The 19,356-nt window shown below is 36.9% G+C and overlaps 2 protein-coding genes and 1 pseudogene across 3 annotated transcripts; all 3 read right to left on the bottom strand.

Annotated features, from left to right (window-relative positions):
* Positions 1 to 2,813: 2,813 nt before the first annotated feature.
* On the bottom strand, positions 2,814 to 7,741 carry LOC148921082 (UPF0481 protein At3g47200-like; annotated as a pseudogene).
* A 2,093-nt stretch (positions 7,742 to 9,834) lies between these two features.
* Positions 9,835 to 11,484, bottom strand: LOC148921081 (UPF0481 protein At3g47200-like). Its single transcript, XM_089047927.1, has 2 exons — positions 11,383 to 11,484; positions 9,835 to 11,277 (listed from the first exon to the last, which is right to left on the bottom strand). The coding sequence occupies exons 1-2, from the start codon at positions 11,482 to 11,484 to the stop codon at positions 9,964 to 9,966; spliced, it is 1,416 nt and encodes a 471-aa protein (XP_088904053.1). The 3' UTR covers positions 9,835 to 9,963.
* Positions 11,485 to 12,840: 1,356 nt separating this feature from the next.
* On the bottom strand, positions 12,841 to 17,493 carry LOC103343033 (auxin transporter-like protein 2). Of its 2 annotated transcripts, none has more exons than XM_008246701.2 (9): positions 16,773 to 17,493; positions 16,278 to 16,509; positions 15,989 to 16,174; positions 15,700 to 15,812; positions 15,400 to 15,583; positions 15,154 to 15,251; positions 14,430 to 14,637; positions 14,070 to 14,327; positions 12,841 to 13,416 (listed from the first exon to the last, which is right to left on the bottom strand). In XM_008246701.2, exons 2-9 carry the CDS (start codon positions 16,461 to 16,463, stop codon positions 13,195 to 13,197), a joined length of 1,455 nt encoding a protein of 484 aa, XP_008244923.1. In that variant the 5' UTR covers positions 16,464 to 16,509; positions 16,773 to 17,493; the 3' UTR covers positions 12,841 to 13,194. The 2 variants fall into 2 exon arrangements, with proteins under 2 accessions (XP_008244923.1, XP_088902388.1); XM_089046262.1 differs by having other exon boundaries at positions 16,867 to 17,493.
* Positions 17,494 to 19,356: the final 1,863 nt, after the last annotated feature.

Below are 19,356 nucleotides of genomic sequence, written 5' to 3'. Positions count from 1 at the left end.
ATGCCACTTATCTAAGCAGCAACCCTCCAAAGTCGAAACAATTGCATGTTTCTTTTTTTCTTTTTTTTGGGGGGGAGGGGGGATTGATTCGCTGGAAAATTGAAGATGCCAATTCGAAGAATTTTTTACTAGTAGATACATACATATCTCCTACAATCGTGATTTGGGAGCATACAACCGTCCTAGTAACATTTCACATGATTTTTATCTAACGAACAACTTGTAATCACTTAAACTAACATACATCCGATTGGACAGTAGGGTAGGGATAATCCTCCAACTCGACTCCAACCAATCATATAACTGACGACATAATGAACTAGTCGTATAATAAAGTGTTGAGCTCATCATAAATATGTATTGTCATCTCATTCATTTTCAGTTTGAAAATTGGATTTCAGTTTAGGGGTCACTGAGGCTAAAAATTTAGTTATATTTTTATTTTAGACCAAGCGGGGCAGAAGCAAAGGGTTCAAATCTAAGGTGTGGAAAGCATTCGGGCAATTACTTTTGGTTGGGTGCTCGGGAAACCCAGAATGCAGGGGAAGTTCAGCAACTAGCAAACTGCTATTATATTTACAAGTGACCATGAGTGTTTTGTAATACTATGGCTGTTTCAGGATGACTTAAGCTGTGATTTTGAATGTTTTGTATATTCTGAGCAGGAGCCAGCAAGGAAGAAGATGGTCACATGCTCACATGCTCACAGCTGTTATTTCATTATACTATAACATGTGCATCTCCTATTAGATATTTTTTACACCGTTTACATTAGTATCTTACCTTTTTTAAGGTTTCAATTTTTTTGTTCCAAAGATAGTGCATTAGACAGGCCCCCGAAAGGTCAGCATAATTACAAAGCAACGTTCATGTAAATTGAAATAAATGGTGTGGCTCACAGAATATGCTTGTTGAAATTTCTATTGACAATTTGACTTGCTAAGTTTGCTTTAAGTAGTGTGTCTAGAGACGTTTGGCTTGAAGAGGGTCCTCCATGGCCCAATGTGTTTCTTCAAGCTGACGTTGATATTCTGAAGTTGTCATGAGTTTTGTTTGTAGCTTTATGGAGCGTGTGGCACTTTTTTTTTCGTCTCAGGTTTTGTCCAACTGGGTTTTCCTAAGTAAGGTTTTAATGTGGCCACGTTTGTTCGCTCGAGTCTGTAACCTTTGACAATTTTAATGAAAATTTACTACTTCCTCTCAAAAATAAAAAAGTAAAAAAATTTCTATTGACAATGCTAATGGGATAGGAAGAAAAACTGATTGTAAAATATATAATTGATCCCTCCCGGAAGAAAAACTTAATGTAAAATAAATTATTTATTTATTTTGTGCCAAGCATGCATTTGTTTGTAAGAAAAAATGCCATATTTTACCCCAACGGCAAGGAGGAGCCAAGAAAAGAAAATAGGCCGCTCACCCATATTTTACCAAATTTGAGGTAAAAATTGGAAAAAGAATAGAGATTGCCTCACAAAATCGCACTTCTTCAAAGAAATGTCATAAAAAAAAAACACACACACACACGCTCATTATGGAGGTAAATTAGAAAACATGCTTTGTAAAAAGTTTATTTTCGATGTATTTACCAAATAAGTTGACAATTCAAAGTCAAGTTCGGTGCTTAATCAACGTTAACATATTATTCATCTAACAAACCTTTGACATATTAACGCACATATAAAAATTTCATTCACATGGCCCACATGTTCTCTTCCTCCAAATCTGATGAGGTTAGCTTTGATTTTGTGCCTATGACATATTAATCCATTTTAGAAGAAATTAAAACACAGTAGCAGTCTGCAGCCATTTTAAAAAAAAATTATATCTAATCTACTTGAACTAGGCTTCCATCTGTTTACAGATCGGCCTGGTTCTATATCCAATTTCTTAGGAAGGGCCTAGTCCAAGGTTGTCTCTTGTTTTGTTTTTTGTCTGTCTGGGCTTTGGCCCTGCCTCTCCACTACCAAACAAAAAATATAAAAGATTGCCTTGAACCGTCTTCTGTTTTGTCAACATTGCCTTCATCTGTCTGATTCAACACATCTTGGAAAGTGACTCCAAGTCAGTGGTAACTATTGTTACTAATGACATTGATGAAAGTCACCATTTATTCAATCTGCTTGAAAGATTGCAAGAACATTTGCAAAAAGATTGGAGCTGCAAAAGTTCTGAAGCGCAATAGTTGAATTCCCATTTTCCAGTGCTTGCTGCAAAAGTTCGAGAACAAATGAGGGGATCTGGTTTTCAAGTAATCGTCCAAGCACTTCTCAAGAACAAATTGTACTATATTCCAAGGTCAAGTCAACCTAGGTGAAATAAAAAGTAAACTCATAAAAATACTCTATGCTTGGACCCGGTCTTCAGGGCACTCCCGCGTAGTAGTTCCTCGGCTTTGGAAACCGAGGCAGATGATTGAGTTTTGATAACTATCGATCTCTGATCTAAGCTGTGAAGAAAATGGAAGGAAATTGAGAGAAGAAACAAAGAATTCTTTGTATATTCTCTGATGAAATTTTACATTATGACCTTACAAAGAGAAGCCTCTCAGTTTATATACTGAGTTTTAGAACTAACACAGCTAACCATCGAACTAACTCAAAACTAACGGACTAGTCTTGTGATAGCACGTGACAGCACGTGATGCTTAGCCAGCTGAGCAAGCTTAGGTACTGAGTAATCTAGTCAGCACTCTTTAAGACTGCTGTTTTCAAGTTTTATTCAGATGATCAAGTCCATACAATTCAATCGCGCATATGCATGCATACGCAGAAAGAAAGATGAGGAATCAAGAAAACAAGTATATATATGTATCAGCTGCGAGGGTGTATGGTATAGTATGTTTGTAAGGAAGTGAGAATGAGAAGGGCAAAAGCAGCCAGGAATGAGGTGAAACTCCATGTAGAAGAGAAATAAGTGCTGAAAAGGAGCCTAGTTTCTTTGAAAAAACGCAGCCTCAAATATACTTGAAGCTTTTTCAAACTCCACCAGGACGTATAATATTCGTTCACTTCATCTCGAAACTTACCAAAATAGAAGTCGCCCTTGGCAACAACTTCATCAAGAATAGTCTTGAATTTACTCAAATATTCCTGGTCCCCGATCCGATTGTGCTTTATGATCTTTTTGTCCTAAAGCAGCCTGGAATCAGCCGAGTTACGGATGAGATTCTTCATGAGACAGGCGTATGATGTAACTCCATGTATCGAGGTAAGACTGTATTGCTCAAAGGCAATGAGGTTCCTGAACACTGAAATCGTGGTCTCGTCGATGATCAGTGGGAATGCTGATGACTCCGTTGCTGAAAGTTATGTTCAATAAATGGTCCTCCCATGACCCAATTTGAAATTGAATTCCAGACTCCAAGAGCTCCGAAGCGCAGTAATTGCATCCCCACTTGTTATTTATTGCTGTATCATCAGGTTCAGGGAGGCATGACGAAGTAAGGTGTTTCATTTTCCTTCTTTGGAATATTTTGCTGAAATAATGACAGGAAGTAGTTTGTTCTCCTAGTTTAATGTTGGAAATAAATTCCCTGTTAATATTGACCTTGATTGACACCTCACCAGCTGGAAGTAGAATTGGTGCAAGAGATCAAGCAAGTGCTTGAAATCTGTCCCCAGCTCATCTTGATCTTTAGGTATCGGCTTTCGGCTCAAAGGTTGAAAGAACATGAGAGCAAGGCCAGCAATATCTTTAAAATAAAAATACATAAGGGAGCTCCAAGTGAGTCGAATTAGAATTTGTTAATAATTTTACACGAATTTAATAAATGGCTTCTCTTGTTAATATTTTTACCGGCTAATTGGACATGGTCTTAGCGGCACATGCCGGCCTAGGTGATCCCCAAGAATCTTAACTCTAAACTATGAAAATATAATATTTCCATATGTATTATATCTTTTTTTTCTAAGTATATATTCTTATTATATTGTCTTAGCAACCTAAGAAAATACTATTATATTTTACCGAGAAAAGTTGATCTGACCTGAGGCTGCCCTGAGCATAAGCAGGTAAGGCAGTCGTCTAGAGCCTCAAATTTATATAAACTTATATAGATATATATTATGTTTTGCCCTATTTGATGCAAGAGCATAAGAGTGGATCAAGATAGATATTTACCATTTAATTAGTTATTTCTTGATATATTGTTATTTTCTTATTTATGTAGTTTTAGGATATCTTTTATTATTTATGTGTGATTTTATAATTAATTAGTTTACTTTTGGACCAAGCAGTCTTGGTGCCCAAGTCTTGTAAAGCTTATAAATAAGGCTATTGTAATAGTTGTAGAGAAGGTAATATGGATGATTAATGAAATAGTTTATTTGTGGCATGGATTTGCTACGATATATGTGAGTTTGCATTAGCCCTAGATTTCGGTGATCGTGTATGTGGTTGGTGACATGTATCCTGATCCCGGTCCCCATCAATTGGATGCTAAAAGATCCAGAATTAATATGAAGCAATTGAAGATTCTACTCAGATTTTCCTCAATCAAAGGCTTGAATTCGAGGACGAATTCTTTCCAACTAGGGGAGTCTGATGCGAGAGCATAAGAGTGGATCAAGATAGATACTTACCATTTAATTAGTTATTTCTTGATATATTGTTATTTTCTTATTTAGGTAGTTTTATGATATCTTTTATTATTTATGTGTGATTTTATAATTAATTAATTTACTTTTGGACCAAACAGTCTTGGTGCTCAAGTCTTGTAAAGCTTATAAATAAGGCTATTGTAATAGTTGTAGAGAAGGTAATATGGATGATTAATGAAATAGTTTATTTGTGGCATGGATTTACTACGATATAAGTTTGCAGTAGCCCTAGATTTCGATGCTCGTATATGTGGTTGGTGACCTGTATCTTGATCCCGATCCTCATCACTATTATTTAATCCAAAATTAATAAGAGCCAAACTTAGAAAAGCCCCACTTATTCATTAAACTTCAAATCTAAGACAATTAACCTACTAATGAAGACTAAAGTCCGGATTGTTGAACAGTTGATTGATGATTTCTTTTAATTTTGGAATTTGTTTGCTTTATGTTTTGTCTATTCTCTTTATTAATTCTATGGCAGGAAGAAGATGGATTTGGGAAAATAAGTCCCCCAATTTACAAATTTTCAGTTAAGATTCTCAATTTTGAAGAAGTTTATGGTGTGTATATATGTGTAAGCAACTAATTTTTATTGTACTAGAATTTGAGTAAATATTTTCCATCCCTTTCTTGTTTTGAGAGCATGAGGGGGAGAGCCAGGCGTAAGTTTATAAAAAGGCTTTTAACAAAGGCCCAAAAGAATGAACAATGGCTATGCCCTTGGGGCCGAACAGGGTATGTCAAAGGTGGAGGCTCAGATAGATACAAAAAGTGAAAATGGAAAATGTGATTCTCTGATGGTTGTTTTGTTTGTATGAAGAGTGTTGTGGTTGAGGCTACTCTGATCATCCTCTATTCAATCTTATTATTTATTGCAAAAGGCTGCAGGCTAAAGAAACAACAGCTTCATAGGAATAGGAATAGGATGGTCCAACAGAAACCTTCCAGAACAGCAATTGGAGGAAAGAAACCCCACTGAAGTTCAATCCTAGATGCCATGGGAGAGGAAGAATCCACTGCCACAGTCGTGGGAACCCATTGGCTAGTGGTAATTTTCTTTCAATGTTGAAAGAAGGTGCAAAATCAGTGGCGAGGATAAATTGTATAGTATGTCTGCAATGAAGCGAAGAGAATGAAAACTCCAGCCATGAGTGATATGACTTTCCACGGAGGAGAAAAATATGTCACAGAGGATTCTTTTCTGCCTTTGAAATTGCACCCACAGAAATACTCGAAGTCTGCTCAAACTGTACCAGGACTTACAATATTTGTTCACTTGGTGGAGCAAAGCAGCATAGCAAAAGTTGTCCTTCATAACAACTTGATCTAGAACACTTTCAAATTGACCCAAAAATTCTGTGTCTCCTTTCAATCCGATTATTGTGCTCCATAATATTTCTTGCCTGAAGCAGTTTGCTATCCCCTGAGGTACTGATGAGACTCTTCAAGAGGAAGACATATGATGTAACCAGAGGCGGCCCATGGGGTGTGCGAGGCGTGTGACCGCACAGGGCCCCTAAAATTTAGGGGCCTCCAAATTTTTCCAAGTCAACCCATTAAATTAACTAAAACATGAAAATAAAAATGAAATATTAAATATCACCCCCCAACACCACATGCAAGGCACCAAAACTAAAATTGAATTGAATATTAATCATCAACAAATTCTACGACTTAGAGAGTAGAGGCCCTAATTTAATTCATTTTCCTCTTCCCAACTCTCACGCTGCAACTCTTCTTTTTATTTATTTATTATGGTTTGAAACTTGTGTTTTCCTCTTCCCAACTCTCAAACTGCAAAATCATTCTAATATTCTTTTCTCTTTCAACAAGTCTTTCTCACTCTCCTCCATCAAAATAAAGCCATTTCTCTTCAGTACTAGTATACCACCCTCTTCTATCAAATTTTGGATTGTAAAAACCCAAGCTTTAACCCTTTCCCCAAAATCACAGTTCTTTTCTCCCTCCCTTATTCACATGAGAATTCACCAAGCATTGAAATTGGAAAATCAATTTATCAGCTATGTGATTTGGAAGGGTGACTAAAGAAATTTTTATGGAAAGCTCTTTCCGAATGTGTTCTTCCCATGTCAGAAATTTTTGTTTCTATATGGATTTTTTTTTTCCTACTTGTATATATAGGGCCTCGACATCCATATTTGCACAGGGCCTCCAAAATCAATGGACCGACTCTGGATGTAATCCTATGTGTTGATTTTCAATGAATGTTTGTATATTTCATCATGAGGAGAATTACACAATACACAATATATAGAGAGATTGAGTAAGGGCAAGAAACCACTAGCACCAGACAACATGCTTTACCCTCACCACAGACTTTATCCACAAATTAAGCTGTAAAGGCCAACACTAATTACAAGAAAACCTTAAATCAAGGAAAAGGTGGTAATCACAACTCACCAATTAGGTAGAGTGTTGACTACAACCTATCCTATACAGACACCAACTATATCTTCCAAAATATCTTCAATACTATGCGTGCTCCGAAGACAGCATTGCTCATAAGCAATCAGATTCCTCAAGAGTGAATTTGTAGTCTCATGAATGCGCAGCTGAGGAATTATAATCACCCCGTCCTCGAACTTTATGTCCAATAAATATTGCTGGGTGCTTGGTCCAACTTTAAACTCAATTCCAGACTCCAAAAGTTCTGAAGAGCAATAATCAAATTCCCACATTCCCGTGCTTGCTGGATCACGTTGATGATGACTAGGCAAGCATGGAGTTTGCTTTTCTGTTTTTATCTTGCCGAGAAGGCGTGAAGTTGCTCGTTGCAAGGCAGAAAGTTGTTCGTTGTTCGAATCAATTTCAAGCTTGAATGGCAATTGACCATTCGGGTGGAAGTAGAATTTGTGCTAGAGATCTAACAAATGCTTGGCACCGGCAGGCTCTTCTTTAATTTCCTTTCGGCTCACAGGATGAAAGAAGTTAAGAGCAAGGCTACCAACCGACTGTGGTAGTTTACACTTGGTGATATGAGGCTTCTTCTACCTATCTTTTTGCTGAGCTTATCAATAAAAGCCTTCTTCCACCTATCTTTCTGTGTCAATAAAGTCTTTTTCTTTTCAGGTTTATTGTCATGAAACGACATCGTTTTGATTGTAATGGTTTTTTAAAAAAAAATCTTAAAGTGAAACGACGTGGTTTCACTTGGTGTTGAAAAAACGCTGTTTCAGTTTTTTTTTTTTTCCTTACCTTTATTGTAATAAACTTATTGCAAGAATTAATAACTTCTTCTTTTTTTTCTAACTCCAACCCGCTGTAGCTTTTCTACTTACCTTTTTTTTTTTTTTTTCCCTTCCTTTCTCTAAATTAATATATTAACATATGGAATATATATATATATATATTGTATAATACATGTAGAACCCTAATTTAGACCCTTACCATATAACTCCATCAATTTCAAGAATTCTCTTCATCTTTTGACTGCAAGTAAGTTTTTTTTTTTTTTTTACGTACATGCATCATACTTGTATAATTTGTTTTGATGTTGAATAAATATTTTGTATTTTGGGATTGATTATTATGTTTTGAATGACAATTAGTACTTATATTTGATTATATTTAAAAGATTGTTATGGTTGAATAAGAATTAGTTGTACAATTTAATTGTATTGTATTATTCATAAAAAAAAATTTATTAAAATAAATTAATATTCAAAAGGCTTACGCCTCTCATAGCGCTACTAAAAACGCCTCACCTATAAGCCTCGCCTTTGAAAACATTGGTCATTATATCGTGTAGAACAAGGAAAGGAGGAGGGGTAAGGATAAGGAGAAAGAAAGATAGAGAAAAAAAAAATGTAACTTAGACTCCAAAATATGAAGAGATTATATCCTTTTTCTTTAAAATCAAATTATTCAATGTCTATTCAAAAGCAAAGTCTAGAGAGGTTAAGTCACCTTAAATTCCTCTCTCATCTCACCCATTTTCATCAAATCTTCCCCTTGTCGTCCTGTCGAGAACTAATCTCAGCTTCCCTGCAGGGAATTGAATTAGTATTATTATTGCCTTTAGTTTATGAGTAATTTTCCTTAGTTCATAGGGCATATAAATAAATATAAAGACTCTACGAATCTCCACATTTTTCTTGAAAGACGATTCTCTCAAAATTTAATAATAAGAAAGAATGGACAACCACCTCGCTCTAATACGCTTTGATAAATCTAACTTTGACATACTAATTAATTTGCTAATCACTTTTAAAAGAAAACAAAAAACTTTGAGAACTACGACAAAGCTTCCATGCTTCAACGTTGGATGCTCTCAACAAAGATAGAGACTAGAATCAACTTAAAATAAACACATTTCATATTTGCTTTCCCTTTCACAACGCCAGAGTCTCCACTTAGTTATTTAATCTTTACGAAGACTTGGTCTTTGATCGAGTTAAAAATATATTTTATCTTATACTCATATCATTACCATTTTCTTTTCCTTTTTCAGACACGTATGCTACTCATGATCCATTAAGTACATTAGTCTTAGTTTGTTAGCATATGGAATGTGGTGACATAAGCCCAGAAGCAAAGACTAGATCTAAGATCAACTTGCAATTATAAATGTATATTTGAGTCATTCGATTTGACTCCAACCCCATCATTAGCTCACTAGCATCTTTAAATACCTTCCACTAAAATAAGATCATGAGTCTCTTCACCTATTCTATGTTCTGCTTCCAATCACACTCAGCTTCCTGAAATATTTTCTAAGGGCTTGTCACTTTCCTGGTTTGCTTACTTCCAAGTCCAAGCTTCTATGTTCTTCTTTGAACCCAAAAAATAATAATTAAAGCTTCTATGTGCTTCTATGTTCTTCGTCGCCCATCATATCTGACCGGTCGCCAGACACAGACGATCCCAGTAGCAAAAAAGGTCAATCTTGTGGATTTGGTTGATATGACTGTGATTTCCTATGATTACGTGTAATTGTTTAGAATTGTTAATAATACAACACATAAACCCAGGCAGATGATGAGCTCTTTTCCTCTCTTTTTTGTTTTTGGATTATTGATGTAGACATTCATTCCTTATTGAGTGTATTAGCTTTGGGAGAGATTTCTTATTAAAACACATAATTCGAAAGATAAACTCACAAGTATATACAATTAGTGACAGAGCTGATATCTCCCCATTTTAAGCTCCATATAATTGTGTATATGTCAATTGGTAAAACACAAATTAAGATCATACGAACTCGTTATAGAGGAAGAATCTGAAACACATAACAGCAATGACTAACTAAACTCAAAGGATATGGACCAAAAGACTCTCCAGCCCCAACCTCATTAACTGAAAAAACAGAGTATATGAAACAAGCATTAGCTATAGCTAGCTACTGATGAGCTTGGTGCATGGCGAAGTATGTTTGTGCAATAGTAAGGACAAAAAGACAAACCGCGGCAACGAACGAAATCATACTCCAAGCAGTAGAGAAATAAGTGTTATACAGGCACCTCACCCGTCTCCGAAACCAGTACTTGCTAGCGTAGGCATTCACTTGCTTGCACAGCTTACCAAAAGAAAAGTCCTTCACAACAACTTCATCTAGAATTCCATTGAAGTAGGTCAAATACTCTTCGTCCGTGATCCAATTCTGGTTCATGATGCCTTGTTCCCTAAGTAACGTAACATCATGCGGCGAACGGATGAGGCTCTTCATGAGGATGGCGTAGGATGTGATGTGCTGCTTGCTGCTGAGGCTGCATTGCTCATAAGCAATCAGGTTTCTCAACAGTGAAGTTGTTCTGTCATCAATATACACTTGTGGAATTCTCATCACTCCTTTAGTGAAAGTTATGTTATAGGAGTGGTCCGAGTTACATAGAAACACAACTCCAGCCTCTAAAAGATCACAAGCGCAGAAATCGAAACCCCAATTTTCGAAATTGCTTCGCGGTTCGTCTTTAAGAAGGCATGAAGCTGGGTGGTACAATTTGTGCAAGAGATCAAGCAAATGCTTGTACTCTGTTCCCTCAGGCTCATCTTTTATCATTTCCTTTTCCTTCATGGGTTCGAAAAAATTAAGAGCAAGGCAAGTGATGGAGTGTGGCGGCTTGTAGTTAACGATTCGAGGCTTGACAACGTCGTACAATTCTTGTAGAACAAAGAAGGGAATCTGGTTTTCGAGCAATGCGAGATCACGCCTAAGGGCAGGGATCATCCAACCATTGTTGAAAATTGCATCAGATTGGTCTATTAGGGGAACTTTTTTGCAATATTGGTCATACCTGAGGAAGAGCTCCAATATGAAAATGCCATCAAACGACACCATGTGTTCAAGGCTTTCGGCATCATGGTCCCGAGCACCCCCAGCGTAGCTCCGGCGAACCGTTGTGTCTAGATTGTAGACCGGAAAATGGAACTCAAGTGGGACTTGGAGGCTCTCTTGAGGATCTTTGATTTGGTCAAAGAAGTATCGCATGTAACGACCCTTGTGCTCTATCATTGTGACAAGCTCATGGTTGCCTTTTTTACGATGGTAAGGTCCGATTGAGATAATGCGAGGGCTGTAGGCATTGTCGTCGACTTTTCGAAGTTTGTTTGGAACATGAAAGATGCTCAAGTTGTCGAATGTTGCGACCTCGTCGAATGTATCTGCTGGCCACTTGATCGACCATTGTCTTTCATAGCTTGCTCTTCTGGTTCCCTGTTTTCAACATATATAAAGCACACATATATTCGTGCTCTCATATAGGAGATATATTTGATTGATGCATGAATAAGTAACACATTAATTGTTGAGCTCAACTACCTTAATTTCCTCTCTGGATCCAATGATCTTAGCAGATTCACCTTCGTCTCCGGATTCACTCATCTCAGCAGCATTCTTCCCTGCCTTTCCAGCTTCACCCATCTCGGCAAATTCCTACGCATTGGTTAGACTCAACTACTCAAAATCTTACTTTCTCATTTCCATAACCTAATCTATTGTTACATGCATAATATGCATTTCGCATTGTTTTCAATATTTATCTTCATGATCATATATAACTTCAAATAAACCTTATTATATATATTCACATTAAAATTATTGCAAGTGCTGCACTTCAAAAAGTCATCATGTACTTTTCCTTCCTTATTAAAACGTACGGTAGGAACGCATAATGAATTTTTTAATGTGTCATTAACAACTCCCTATTTAAATAATTTTCAGAAACATGATTACGTGAGTTATGAAAGGTATTTCTTTTTATTTTAAAATTAAAAATTTGAACGTAGCGTCTTTTGTATTGAGAGGGTCGATAATATATTAAACTTACACACACTACACGAATGCTTGAGGAAGCCATTGCTTCAAACCACTAAACTAGTGAATCCCTTGAAATAATATTCAACAAACATAAACTTACAAAAGTTAATGATTAACATACCGTAAATAAAATCATACAAATATAACAATTGCACACAACACATATAAAGCCTTAATATATTTCACCAAAGTTTAATTAAAATAATCCCAAAAATTCATAATCCTAAGATGTCCCCTACCTCAATTCCAAAGCTAGCTAAATCCAAATTACTCTTCCACAATCTCCAACACCACTCCCAAGTCTCAGTTACGAGAACCTTCAAGATCTTGCAAAGCAATTCAAGGATGACTCACTACTCACTCAAACCTCTTTCTTTCTCCCTCTCCTTTCCTTTTTCTTTCTCCTCTTCTTCCTCCTTTCTCTTTACTTCTCTTTAATTAATTTGTCATGCTCCATGTTCATGGAAAAAGAAGCGGGCACCAAGCGGCCTCTAATTGGATGCTTTGGCGGTTCAAAAAAATCTACATTATTTTTATGCGAATCCACTGCTGATGATCTTAGTTTGGTCCAATTGGAGCAAGTTACTTCAGAAAGTATATTTCCAAGTTCACGTGAATATAAATTGAGACTAATGGCTTCAACTGAAACTTGCTCATTCGACAGGTTAAAAACCAAACATGCAGAAGTTAACCAAATTTGGAGACAGCACATGGATCTCATGCATGTTCACAAGCAGCAATTTCATAGGATATGGCACGTGACATAAGGGCATCCACGTGCGACACATGTGGAAGTGGGGCGGGTCCACGCCCCATTCTTTCTCAGCTCTCATAAAATTGGAATCTAAGGTCAATGTCTCAATGGGAGCCATTAAAACATGTCCACATACAGCTCTTGAGATAAAGCCACGTGGAAATGGAGACCAGGAAGGCCCATAACGTTGCCATTTTATAAGGCACTTTGGAAACATGCTACTAATAATGACCTTGAAAGCTATACCAAATTTGAACAAAATCTTACAAAATCCCACCGAAAAAGTTGGAAAAAATGAAATACCTAAATACATATATATATTTTTTAATTTAATTAATTTAACCTATGCTTTTGATAGGAATGGAATCATCACAACTCAACACACTATATTATAACTAAATTAACCCCAAAAAAAAGTAGAAAATTAAAAAAGAAAAAAGAAAAAATGCAAAATCCAGCACACATGACATGTAGGGGAAATATTACTACTTCCCCATGTATGGTACAAATATGAAGAGATTCAGATTCGGAGAGAGTTTTGAGATCAAATCGAAGTTTTTTCAGTGGTGAGGAGCTGCTGCTGCTGGCAGTGGTTTTGGAGGCTTGCATTGATAGCACTTGGCAAAGAGCCCAAATGTGTCCACTTGCCTCACAAAGTTGGTCATGCTGGCCCATCCACCGAACCCGAACCCGATCACCAGAACCCACACAACTATGAAGGAGTTGATCACATACATGGCAGTCCAGCTTGGTAAAAAGAATGGAGGCTTCTCTGCAGCATTCTGCAAAACACAGTAAAATGGAAAAGGGAAAATCAATAGGTATATTGGGAGCGGAGGGTTTCGAACACAAGACTTCTGGTGGAGGTAAATGTTTTTAACCACTTGAGTTACGTGGTCGTTGCAGTTTCTATGTTTTGTTATGAATCTCTGCAAATAATGCTCAGACCACAGAAAAACCAAGTTTTCTAGTTTGGGTTTGTTTTCTGTTGGACCAAAGTCACCACCAAACTAACCAAACTGCACAGTGCCTAATTGAAAAAGGTCTAATCAAACAGCTCAGCCGAGGCATGGTACAAGTGTCCCAACTGTAGAGTATAACTAAACGAAAGGGACTGGCCACCTATCTCAATTCTTCTCGTAACATTTCCAAATCCAAGCCATAAATGACTTTTGTACACTTGCTGCTCTCTCTCTCTGAACTGCAACTACTGGAATGTGAGTAGCCAACCATCGTACAAAGGTGGAGGTGCCCACTCAAAACTAGAATGCCTAAGATACCCCCACTCAATCAAGATAACTACAGGCCGCCACTCAACAACGACATCATCATTATGAATAATTTATGTGTGTGCGTGTGTGACGATAACATTATGTGACATGTTGATATCAATGATACGAATTAATAGAAATTGTAACTGCTTAATTATATTTACCTGTCTAGCAGAGGCTTTTCTGTATGTGAGCATATGAGCTAAAGATGGGATGATGTAGACTGTGAAGCTAACCAGGAGAGCCCCAACTGCAGAGTTAATGGGCCCAAAGAAAGGAAATATTATAGCCAAGAACCAAATTGGGATCACAACTGGAAGCCTAGCCAGTGCCCTCAAGCAAATGCTCTTTGTGTCATGCATGCCAATCACCTTCTCCCACACAAAGTACAATGGTGTACATGCAAACCCAAATGTTATAAACTGCACCAGTGCCCAAAAACACAAAATGTCAGTTCACAGTAAAAAAGTAAAAACAACTTTCATTCAAGGGTAATTTTTTTAGTAAGCCAGTAATTTTCAGACCTGGTGAATGAGCATTAAAATAACAGCGGCATCACGCCAGGCATTCTTGGGGAGGAGAGAGAAGGCATTGGAATGGTTGAGGAGCTCATCACCAAAAGCCCAGTAGACAGAGGTAGCAGAAGGAATTGTAAGTGTGAAAACGTACACTGTGGCAAACAAGTAGATGTACTTGAATTTCTGTGGCTTCCACATGGCATGCATGATTTCCCTGAAAAATTCCCACCCACATTTCACTGATCAGATTCCCTTCACATTAAAAAAGGATTTTACATTTGGCTAATACTGTAGTCCAATTAAAACTATTACAAGGTCAACAAGAACATGGGGAACATATAATAAAACCAACTAATTGACCAAAGAGCCCTCAGGTCACATCTTTCTATAGCTGTTCTGCAACTAAACAATCTAGTCTATGGTGGCAGTTTCTAATCTCTATCAGACAACAATATTATATGCCCCAGGCGAAGACAAATGAAAGGGAGAGTGGTTAAGTGAAACAGAGAGGCATGTATTCTCTTTTAGTAAAAGTAAAACATAGGGACCATTTTACTGTGCAATTTTCCTAGAAAAATGGGGTTAATGTTGTTTTTTCAAGAGCAAACAAAAGTAGATAAGATGATTTTGTCTGTGGATTTCGAAACCCGAGAGGCCGGCAAAAGCTGCAAAGAGAAGCCGTGTAGAAACAAGTGAAAGAGCAGGAAAGGGTAAAAAAAGAAAAGCTTACACTGTGACAGCATGGCCACCAAACGTGTATAGTATGTTGGTGGCGCCGGTGAAATACAGCACAAGCTTTGTGGGAGCTGTGTGTGTTACTCCTTCAGTCTGCACAGTTTTCACCAAGCACAGAACTTTTAACTCTTTTTTAAGCAGAAAACGTAAAGAGAAAAAGAAAGCATCTTTGGAAAGATAATAATATTAATAGTAGCTGTACTGAGAGATCAAAAGATCGGGGCATTGATGACTGATTTACCTGGCCATGAACAACAGCTGCAATGGTCAAGTACCAGGCTGTGTAAGTGGTCATTCCAAGGCCAAGAAAGGACCAAATCCGATAGTTATGGAAAGAAGGAATGAAAACTGTAGTGGCACAGCAAGCTCCGAAGATGTAGGTCCATGTCCTCTTGTCCAAATTGTCATTGATGTAATATATGTTACTGCTCTCAAACAGGAAGGAAAAAAAAAAAAAAAAAGCAACACCAACAGTTAAAACTAAGCAAAACCCAGGTGAGATTTGCATGATTCGAGAGTAAAAAATGTAAAAAGGACTCACCTTGCACAAGCAATAAGCTGTATGACGGATCCAAATAGGAGGAAGGTACAGTTGAAAGCAAGCCCCACAGCTTTCCAGTATGGACCAAGTAACCCATCAAGGACTTCAAACCACTGCAACCAAAAACAGTATAGTGTGATTTAAACATAGTGGAAAGTGATGAAAGAGGTTCTGGGCACTGTGAGTTTGGATATTTATTTCACACGCTTTTGCTTTAAAGATTAGGCATTAGCGGTGGGTGGTGGTCCTGTTAAAGAAGCTAAGCTAGAAATGGTATATCGTGACCAACCTGGATAACGTGGTTCTTGAAGTTAACGTTCTCTTTCTCCTTCCTGCTTCTGTACTCTATGTAGAGCACACTGATCAGGTAAGCAGTCCAGCTTCCAACGATTCCATAGAATATTTGCAGTAAGATGCCTGATAATAATCCCAGCTGAGAGAATGAGTATGGCAGTGTCAAAAGCACTTGAGCTACCTGCAAAAGGGAAACAGAAATTAAAAGGGATTAGAAGTTTTGTTAAGCGAGTCAAGAAGAAGCAAAATTTGGAGTCTCTTTTGTATTGGGTTGGTGGGTGTACTTGATTGGAAGCACAGCTGAACCAAGCGTCCCAAACAGAGCCACCATGCCAGAGAAAGTTCTTGACATTAAACAAGGAGGTGTTTTCTTCCTCCTTGTCTTGATGATGATCTTCCTTTCCCTCATGATCATGAGCCTCGCTAAAGTTGGAGACTATTGCTTCCTCTGCTTGCTTCTGAGCCAACATTGTCCCCGTTTTGTTCTCAAAAGGCAACGTCTAAATCCTGGTAGATCTGAAACATAAAAAAGATAGTAAATGAGACAAAAGAAACTATAACCAAACGCAGCCCCAGAAAACGAAAGCCAATAAGACCCCAGATCGAAAAACTCCGATATAATTCCTTCCAAACTTAAAAAAATTGAAACTTCCAAAGAATACAGAAAACTCAAGAAAAAGATTAGTTAAAAAAACCAAAGGGGTACAGCCTCTAACATGTTTTTCACGAACTAGCTGCCTAAAAGAGAACAAACCCAATACCATTTTAAACTACCATACCTTGATTGAAATGTCACTTTCTCGCAAAGATATGAAATGAACTCACACAGATCGATCTATCACTCTGTTCCAAGCCAAATGAAATGTCACTTGCCTTTGTTTTCACAATGAGGAAAACAGGACTTATATTATGTGCAGGTGGGATTTAAGAATTCTTCATTCCAAGACTTAGCAGAGAAGAGAGTGGCCTTAAATGCTGCGCTTCAAATAATAATTACAAATCTCCAGCCGAAGATCTTTCTCTGTCTAGCTCTGTCAAGATTGTAAAAGCCAGACTTTAATGCGCCACCAATTTGCTTAGTGAGAAAAGGGAGAGTGCCGAACCCGAAGACGGCGAGAGCCCTCAAAAGCAGGAAAAAGAAAATCACTGAGTGTGAGTAAGTGCTTCAAAGGTGCTGGCAGAGGTTGAAGAAAAGACCCTTTTCGCTCTTATTCTAGTAAATGCATATAAACAATTGGCTTTGTTTGGTTGGTTTTGCTGTATAGCTAGCTAGCTGCTTTTTAAGTTTTGCTCTTTGGCTTTGAAATTCCCCTCTTTCTCTTTTGGTTAGAGAGAAAGATGGGTGTGGAGAGTAAATATTAAAAGGGTGAAAGAGACGAAGCTCCCCCAATTCCCTGTATTCCAATATCGATTCGATTCTTTGGATGACAGAGTAGTTGGAGATCACAGAGCGAGTGAGACTTTGTTCTGATCACAAAGGAAAGGACTAGGGAGGGACTCAATTAAACAATCCTCCTCGCCTTTTATAGCCCGAAAGCTTCAACGGCTAAGATAATTTTTTATTCAATTTCATACCCCAAAAAAAGAAAAAAGAATAATGAAAAATAGTAAGCCTTTTTTTCATTCAATCTAAAATAGTACTAGGTTTTTGTAACCAAAAAAATAAAATTAGTACTAGGTTTTCTAGTTTCGAATGGAAAAAAAAAGTAGAATTTATTAGTTACATCACTAATCACATTTCTTAGGAGAGTGAATCTAGGAAATCTCACTAGTAATTCACATGATAAATTTACTAGTTACATTGCTAATCATATTTTTTATAAGAGTGAGCCCGAAAAATTTCATTAGTATTTGACATGCTAAACACTCCCGCCAAGTTATAAGAGATGTGCACATGTGAAATAGATCAACTACTAGATGTTCTAAAATCCAATTCCAGCTCTTATTGATTAAAAAAATTACACATGATATGAGCACATAAGTTGCACTAGTTCACATGATAAACACTCTCACCAAAGTTATAAGAGACGGAATCACATGAAATAGATCAATGACTAAATATTTCAAATTCCAATCTCCTCTCTTATTATTAAACAAAAACATACATGATATGGTCACATAAGCCTTGTACAATCAAAATCTAATTTTACTCTTTCAATTGAGCTTTTTTTAGAAAACCTAATCGCTACTATTTGAGAAAACCTTAAAGAAAAATCCTTAGTTGCTGCACCCTACATGATATGGTCACATAAGCCTCATACAACCAAAATCTAATTTTACTCTTTCAATGGAGTTGTTTTGAGAAAACCTAATCGCTACTCTCTCATAAAATCCTAAAGAAAAATCCTTAGTCCAGTTGTCAGCCTTCGATATAGATTTGGAGATACATGATGATGGGTTGTGTTGGGTTCAGGTTTAGTCAGTGCGGCACTATGGTTTTAGCTAGTATGACGTTATGGCTCTTTTCGGATTGCCCAATAAGATGTCGAGCGGTGATCTTGTTTCCTAATTTGTTTTAGTCTAATAATTCTCATAATCTCTTTGGAAGTTTGATGTGGTTTTTTATTTTTAAGGATATTTTATTTCCTTTCAGCCTTTGGCTTTTGATACGGTTTTGTCGTTTATGCCATTACACGACAAATCTTTATCAAGTTTGAGTACATGTGCTTCTGGTTGCTGATTCGAGGAATTTAATCATTTTTTGGGTTATACATATTTTTTCCATATCAATTCAACTTGTTGTTGCATTTAGTCAATGAAGAAGTTGTATTCATATTCGGCACCTTAATTACTTTATCCTTGTTTTTGTTTATCTTAAAGCATCCGCAATGGTTGTTCAATAGTTCAATTATTGAACTATTTTCACATCTATTGAATTGAACTGCAGTTTTACTTGCAATGATACAGTTTATTGGCATGTGGGTTCTATAGTTAGCTTATTGCAATTTAATAGAGAATTCATCACATAGCACCCTCTATTGTAATGAACTAAATCACACCATTACAAGTGAGATTTTATTGTTATAGTTCAATTTCATGCAATAAAATTGAATTGATCCTTACCATTGTAAATACTCTTAACAATAAAATACTATCGCTTTTATCAAAAATCTGGTACAACCACGATTATATTCCAAGATGAACTTCAACTATCAAATAAATAATTTTTATTAAATGTTCTTTTTCTGGGTTATACCTTGGTAGATATGGGATCATTCAAGTTTGTACGATGGCAGCAGCAGCTTCTTAATTTCCACAATTTCTCATATCTTTAATAGCATATGCTTTTTTATAACGGCTGAGGGTCAGATCCAAATCTCAGTCAATAATTCCACAAATTTAATTTCCCAATTAATTTCCTTT

The sequence above is a fragment of the Prunus mume genome, linkage group LG1 (genome assembly GCF_029339155.1).
Source record: "Prunus mume cultivar Tortuosa linkage group LG1, ASM2933915v1, whole genome shotgun sequence".
NCBI lineage: Eukaryota > Viridiplantae > Streptophyta > Magnoliopsida > Rosales > Rosaceae > Prunus > Prunus mume.
Note: the sequence above shows the minus strand (reverse complement) of the source record. Positions and strands in the feature narration are given on the sequence as shown.

What these genes read in the sequence shown, in the direction of transcription:
- LOC148921081 (XM_089047927.1), bottom strand. Translation starts at nt 11,484, where the DNA reads ATGGGTGAAGCTGGAAAGGCAGGGAAGAATGCTGCTGAGATGAGTGAA. An exon ending in GATCCAGAGAGGAAATTAAG is followed by an intron (nt 11,278 to 11,382) that starts GTAGTTGAGCTC and finishes TGTTGAAAACAG; the next exon opens with GGAACCAGAAGAGCAAGCTA.
- LOC103343033 (XM_008246701.2), bottom strand. Translation starts at nt 16,463, where the DNA reads ATGTTGGCTCAGAAGCAAGCAGAGGAAGCAATAGTCTCCAACTTTAGC. An exon ending in CAGCTTATTGCTTGTGCAAG is followed by an intron (nt 15,584 to 15,699) that starts GTGAGTCCTTTT and finishes GTTTGAGAGCAG; the next exon opens with TAACATATATTACATCAATG. An exon ending in TTTTAATGCTCATTCACCAG is followed by an intron (nt 14,328 to 14,429) that starts GTCTGAAAATTA and finishes GCACTGGTGCAG; the next exon opens with TTTATAACATTTGGGTTTGC.